The sequence below is a fragment of the Syngnathus floridae genome, chromosome 16, assembly GCF_059516105.1.
Source record: "Syngnathus floridae isolate MCC-2025c chromosome 16, RoL_Sflo_1.0, whole genome shotgun sequence".
Lineage (NCBI taxonomy): Eukaryota > Metazoa > Chordata > Actinopteri > Syngnathiformes > Syngnathidae > Syngnathus > Syngnathus floridae.
The window spans coordinates 83,346-90,000 of record NC_142428.1 but is presented as its reverse complement, the minus strand read 5'-3'; the positions used below and the strand labels follow the sequence as shown (position 1 = coordinate 90,000).

Here is a 6,655-nt window from a genome sequence, read left to right as displayed (position 1 = left end):
AGGAAGCAGGCTGTGTGCCACGCTCTGCTTTTTTTGTTGTTGTTGCTAAGGTCACCTAGTGATTTAAAAAAAAAAAAAAAATCCCTCCATAGGCAAGCCACGTGCCTGGCAATGACTTCACAGTTACTCGGGTCGCACACAGATTTATCTTATTTCCTTGACTTCATTTTTGGGTGGTCTGTGTCAAATCCAAATTTGGGGTTATTTTTGACGGAGGTAACCAAATTCTGGGTCAAATTGACTATTTATTGGATGATGGAACATTTGCGTTGGGTCAAACACCAAAGTAGTGTATTTTCCGCACAGCACATAAAAGCCTTTGGTTTTGTCAAAAACCCAAGGCGGACCGACATTTCCGGTATTCTAGCGTAAATGACAGATGCACAAAATAACGAGTAGATCACTGCTGCCAGTCAAATAGTACAAGCGTTTTTTTTAACTTGGGGGTTTACGCCTGTCGGCCAAAACAATCCTACAATCCTGAGAGCAGAGCGAGTAATAATCTCCCTCATGTTGTGCCATGCCGATCTGCAAATAATCCCAGAGTATTTCTCTCTCTCTCTCTCTCTCTCTCTCTCTCTCTCTCTCTCTCTCTCTCTCTCTCTCTCTCGCTCGCTCTCTCCCCCCTACAGCAGGGCTTCAGATGTTTATTCGCCCGCCCTTGCCCTGATGTGAAAAGTCCAGACGGTGACTAGGTGCATGCATGCACATACGACTTTGGACTCATCCATCATTAGCAGAGGGAGAGTCATGCTGTTGTGCTTGAGTCCCGTTGGAATAAAATGCACAGAGGGAGGATTCAAGAGTCCCACCTGTGGATTTCTCTCTTCAAAATGCCCAATTTGACCAAAGCTTTGCTTTTATTTCTGTGTCTCCTTCTAACGGGGGAATGCCGCCATCGCCAGAGGAGATGGACGGGCACCGTGGAGATCCGAAAGCATGGCTCGTAAGTATCTGATATGTTCATTTGGTAAGAAAGGTTATACTAAAGAGCAAGTGATTGTGTCCACGTGGTGTGTGTGGTCAGCCCCCCCCCCCCCCTGCACACACACACGCACTTCCAATCAACTACGTCAGCCACTTGTGCCTTGTCCAGTTGTCTGTATTGAGTTTCCTGCTTTCTGATTTTTGGATTTTGATACTTTGTTCCCTGTTGTTTTGCATTTTCCTCTTTCTTGATGGGCTTCTCAGTCCACGTGACTGGGTGGGGTAGATTTGCTTGCTCAGAGCACCATTTCCAGCGTTTCTGCACGCTACAATGAAGAAGTCATCATACTATATTTGCTCCGGCTCGGTCCATGCTGTTTGGCGCCCGTCAACTTGGTTGGATCTCACGTTGTCATATGAGTCCAGGGAGTTGTCTCTTGGCATTTGCCAAGGCAGAATCGTCACTCACGTCTTATGTATCTGCTGTTCTCTCTGACAAAGAGCTGCATTGATCTGACTGATCTGTAAAGGTCCCTCATGGATTCTTTCTCTCCCTTCAGCTCGTTGGCAAAGAAGCCCCCGGATGTGACCAAGTCTCGCAAAATGAAGACGGAGCATCTCATCAAAGTAGATGATCATGACTTCACCATGAGGCCAGCGTTTGGAGGTACGTCGTTGGTGACTTGCGTCTGGCCACACTTTCTGATCGATGGCTTGATTGCTGCCATTGGCTTTATATTGACTCCAATGCCAAAATAGGCGCTATTGAATACATCTTTTTGCAATGGCCGCTTCTTAGTTGTGTCATTTGCAGAGTAGCATCTGGCCTATGATTGGTGCCAATGCAAACGTGACGTGTAAGCGGGAGGAACGGCCGGCCGACCGGCCGGCCGTCCGCCCTGCCAGCTTAATCCGCTGGCCACTGCTGCCACCTACCTACGTACATACGGAGCTGTGTTGGGCCGGGCCCCACGAGAGTTTGATTTCAAACACTCGAGGGGCTATCCCCATTGTCACAAGAGTGCGTGCGACAAGCTCGCCGCATGACCGACATGTCGGATGACACCCAGGAGTGTTCATTTGACAAAGGCGTCACGGTTCTGATGGTGTCATCCTTGTTAGTCTTTGGGGACCAAAGTACGGCGGATCCAGCGCTGTACTTTTCCGGTGCCTTCCTTGCTCCGACAATACCGACACGGCAGGACCGAGTGCGGCTAATACGTGTACAACGTGTATACGTAGTACGGCTTGATGATTGACTCGGACTCTGCTGTGGGCAAACTCGATGATCGATGATTGCTGCTTGCTTCGAAAGCAATCGAAAGAAAAGTATGTTGTCTCGCTCAAACATCGCTCAAGCACATTTTGTGAAAAGCACACCACCACTACTGTAATAAACAAAACACGAGGTTACACATCAAGTGATGTGGCTGATGGTCTTTCCCCTCTCTTCCTTCTTTGCAGATTAACAACAGCTTAATGTGTTATTCTACTGAGGATTAAAAGCAATAACACATCCCACATGTCACTCTCTTTCTCTCTCTCTTCTCTCGCTTTCTCGAATAGAGAGCGAGAGAGCGAGAGAGAAAAACTCAGAGTAAGTGAGAATGACGGAGACAGCTGGAATAGGCACCAGCACACTTGTGAGGATAAGCGCTTTGGATGGATGGATGGATGGATGGATGGATGGATGGATGGATGGATGGATGGATGGATGGATGGATGGATGGATGGATGGATGGATGGATGGATGGATGGATGGATGGATGGATGGATGGATGGATGGATGGATGGATGGATGGATGGATGGATGGATGGATGGATGGATGGATGGATGGATGGATGGATGGATGGATGGATGGATGGATGGATGGATGGAGAGGATATCCATCCATATCGCTCGATACAATATATATGTTCAAATTCGACATACATAGTATATGGCTACAAAAAGTATGCAGTGCTATTTTTTAGAGCAACGCAAAAACATTCAAAATAATTGCACACACCTCAAGCTCAGGCTTAGCTGGCACATGCTTTTTACTCGGCAACGGTTTACATCCGGTGCTTTTGTTTTTCAGGTCCCGCTATCCCCGTGGGAGTAGATGTTCAAGTGGAGAGCTTGGACAGCATCTCGGAAGTTGACATGGTAGGCTAACCTATGCAATACATTGTGCAAATGTAAATCATACAAATACATATGGTCATTGGTTCCATCAGTGAGTCAAATCCAGATTATTATGATTACACTCTAGTCATTGGCCACCATAGCGCAGTTAATGCTTTGCGGCCATAAATATTAGCAGGTTTTTTGTCATGCCGTCAGGACAGAATATTTATTATGTGTTAGCCATTGGTCTTGCTTGCTCTCAACATATCGCTTAGCTGTGTTTGTGTCGTGAAAATCAAGCAGAAGTACGCGCAATCTGATGGGCTTTATTGAATCGTTGTCTTGATGCAACTTTCAATTTTGCTAAAGCGAAATCAATGATGTCATGATTCCCATCCACAAATGGAGCCTGCCTGCCTTCCTGCCTGCCTTCCTTCCTGCCTTCCTTCCTGCCTGCCTTCCTTCCTGCCTTCCTTCCTGCCTTCCTTCCTGCCTTCCTTCCTGCCTTCCTGCCTGCCTGCCTGCCTGCCTGCCTGCGTGCCTGCCTGGCTGCCTGGCTGCCTGCCTGGCTGCCTGCCTGCCTGGCTGCCTGCCTGTCTGCCTGCCTTCCTTCATGCCTTCCTGCCTGCCTGCCTGCCTGCGTGCCTGCCTGCCTGCCTGCCTGCCTGCCTTGTTTCCAATTTTGCCAAATGGCTTTGGGCCAGCATTGATCAATTTTCTACCTGCTACTTTGCCGCCGCCATCTTCCAACAGGACTTTACCATGACCTTGTACCTGCGACATTATTGGAAAGATGAGCGTCTGTCATTCAGCAGCAGCACCAACAAGAGCATGACATTTGATGGGCGCCTGGTGAAAAAGATCTGGGTCCCTGATGTATTCTTTGTCCACTCCAAGCGATCTTTCATCCATGACACAACCACAGACAACATCATGCTGCGTGTCTTTCCTGACGGCCACGTGCTTTACAGTCTCAGGTGTGCATATCATATCATTGTTCGTATTTGCTACAATCGCATTTGCTTGATTGAACAGCCATCTCCACGGTCCGCTAAATAGCTAATGAGTGGGTTGCCGCTCATTTGGCAGTGTTGTACTGCTACTGAGCTTGCGGCAGGAAAGAAAGCAGTGTTGTGCTGCTACTGAGCTTGCGGCAGGAAAGAAAGCAGTCTTGTGCTGCTACTGAGCTTGCGGCAGGAAAGAAAGCAGTGTTGTGCTGCTACTGAGCTTGCGGCAGGAAAGAAAGCAGTGTTGTGCTGCTACTGAGCTTGCGGCAGGAAAGAAAGCAGTGTTGTACTGCTACTGAGCTTGCTCTGATCCTTCTGCTTTGTTTTGTCGCTTGCGTCCGCGTTGGGATCCTGTACGGAGAATTTGTGCCTCAATGACGGTTTCAAAGAATGATGGCGACACTTGTGGTGAAAGTAAATCATGACAACTAATGAACGCGCTGCCTATACCAATGTACATATCGTGATACTGCAATGATTGTCCTCTTGATGTGTCCTAGAGTCACAGTGACTGCAGCTTGTAACATGGACTTTAGCCGATTTCCTTTGGATTCTCAGACTTGCTCCTTGGAGTTGGAAAGCTGTGAGTCATTCATCAAATAGTCATCCATCCATCCATCCATCATCCATCCATCATCCATCCATCCATCCATCCATCTGCTCGTCCATCCATCCATGGGGTGGATTCCCGCTCAGTGGAGGTGTGCAAACGCTTGCTTGTTGTTTGGCTGAACGTGCGGCGTTGTAAAGAGCTTTAGGCTCAATTCATTGCGAGTTGACTGGTTAGGTCAAAGCAAATCTACTGGTGCCGTGGAGCTTGTTAGTGAACATCCATCATTGCAACCTTGGGAAGTCCCACTCCCATGCAAATGAGCTGTATGTGTGTGACAGATGCATACACAGATGAAGACTTGATGCTTTACTGGAAAAGCGGCGACGAATCCCTCAGCACCGACGATCGGATTTCCTTATCGCAGTTTCTCATCCAGAAATTCCACACCACATCTCGCTTGGCTTTCTACAGCAGCACAGGTATGGACACAATATTCAGCGCTCCAAATGTTGCTTTGCTCTTTTTAGCTTATTTGATAGACAGCAGCAGATGCTGCCAATCGATCGGCAAAATCACCAAAATCACACTTGCATTTTAGAATTACGTGTCTGTGTGTGTGTGTGTTTGCGTGTGCGTGTGTGTGTGTGTGTGCGTGCGTGCGTGTGTGTGTGTGTGTTTTCCCTCTTTCCTTCCACACCTGAGCTGTTCTGGCTGTGTCTTTTCAGGCTGGTACAATCGGCTGTACATCAACTTCACGCTGAGACGCCACATCTTCTTCTTCCTGCTGCAGACCTATTTTCCCGCCACATTAATGGTCATGCTATCCTGGGTGTCCTTTTGGATTGACCGCCGCGCTGTGCCAGCCAGAGTTTCCCTGGGTAAAATGCCAGACTTGCCGAGATGACAAAAGCCCGCCATCACAGCTATGTATCTGGGCACTTCCGCTCGTCTCTCGTGGTAGATTTATTTTGCGATATGTTTTTGTTTTTAGTTCCACAGAAATGACGCTTCAGACTCACATTTGACTCCAGACAAATCTGTATCGTTAATGGATGGAGTCCATTCGAAGCAGATGAAAACGATCCTTTTCGCAATCTTTGCTTTCAAGATGGTGGCAGCCACTTAATTTATGATCAACAAATGACTGGGGGCTCGCTATTCCCGCGACTCTGTTTTTGTAGCTTGATGAAGTCGTAATGTCCCGCCGTGTCTTGCGTCTAGGAATCACCACTGTCCTAACCATGTCCACCATCATCACCGGCGTGAACGCATCGATGCCCCGAGTATCGTACATCAAGGCGGTGGACATTTACCTCTGGGTCAGCTTTGTCTTTGTCTTCTTATCGGTGCTGGAGTATGCTGCCGTCAACTACCTGTCCACTGCCCAGGACCGTCGGGAACGGAAAATGAGAGCGCGGGCGCAATCGCAGGTAACTTTGGCTCTCTCACCTCTGTGTTTGTTTGTTTGTTTGTTTGTTTGTTTGTTTGTTTGTTTGTTTGTTTGTTTGTTTGTTTGTTTGTTTGTTTGTTTGCTTGCTTGTCTGCCTGCCGGGTTCCAACCGCCTTCTCCCTTGTTTCCCGACAGTCCCTGCCCTGCACGTGTGGCATTTCCCAGACCCGGACAATGGCAATGTTAGACGGCACCTATAGCGAGGCCGATACCAACAGTCTTGCTGGCTACACAGAAGAGCCCATGGTGCCTGAGGAGGAGCAGGAAGAAATGCATGATGTTTCGGAAAAAACGGATCATATGGTGGTTCATCTGTCAGTGAGCAGCGAGTCCACCACCATCAAGAAGAAGAAGAGCCTCCGTACCCTAAACATCATCCAAAACACACATGCCATTGACAAATACTCCCGTATGATTTTTCCCGGCTCCTACATTTTCTTCAACCTCATCTATTGGTCTGTCTACTGCTGATCACATGCACTAATGATTTAGAGCTGCACTCCTAGAAAATACAAGTTTATTCAAATGTTAAGATTCTGAGCTGATTAAATTTGACTGGGGGGGAAATAATAAGTTCCGGCCTTTTCCACACCTATTATTTTTGAATG

The 6,655-nt window shown here is 47.8% G+C and overlaps 1 protein-coding gene across 2 annotated transcripts in view; it reads left to right on the top strand.

The window, feature by feature from the left end:
* gabrr2a (gamma-aminobutyric acid type A receptor subunit rho2a) overlaps window positions 1–6,613 on the top strand; it is a 9,557-nt gene extending 2,944 nt beyond the window's left edge. Inside the window, exons 2-10 of one of the 2 annotated variants that reach the window (XM_088401107.1) lie at window positions 906–946; window positions 1,488–1,594; window positions 3,009–3,076; window positions 3,791–4,014; window positions 4,545–4,627; window positions 4,936–5,076; window positions 5,323–5,475; window positions 5,819–6,027; window positions 6,183–6,613. In XM_088401107.1, coding sequence (XP_088257233.1) covers window positions 906–946; window positions 1,488–1,594; window positions 3,009–3,076; window positions 3,791–4,014; window positions 4,545–4,627; window positions 4,936–5,076; window positions 5,323–5,475; window positions 5,819–6,027; window positions 6,183–6,518 — 1,362 coding nt within the window. In that variant the 3' untranslated portion in view covers window positions 6,519–6,613. Of the gene's footprint in view, window positions 947–1,487; window positions 1,595–3,008; window positions 3,077–3,790; window positions 4,015–4,544; window positions 4,628–4,935; window positions 5,077–5,322; window positions 5,476–5,818; window positions 6,028–6,182 lie in introns of both variants that reach the window. The other variant, XM_088401105.1, reaches the window with a different exon arrangement.
* The last annotated feature ends 42 nt before the right edge of the window (window positions 6,614–6,655 follow it).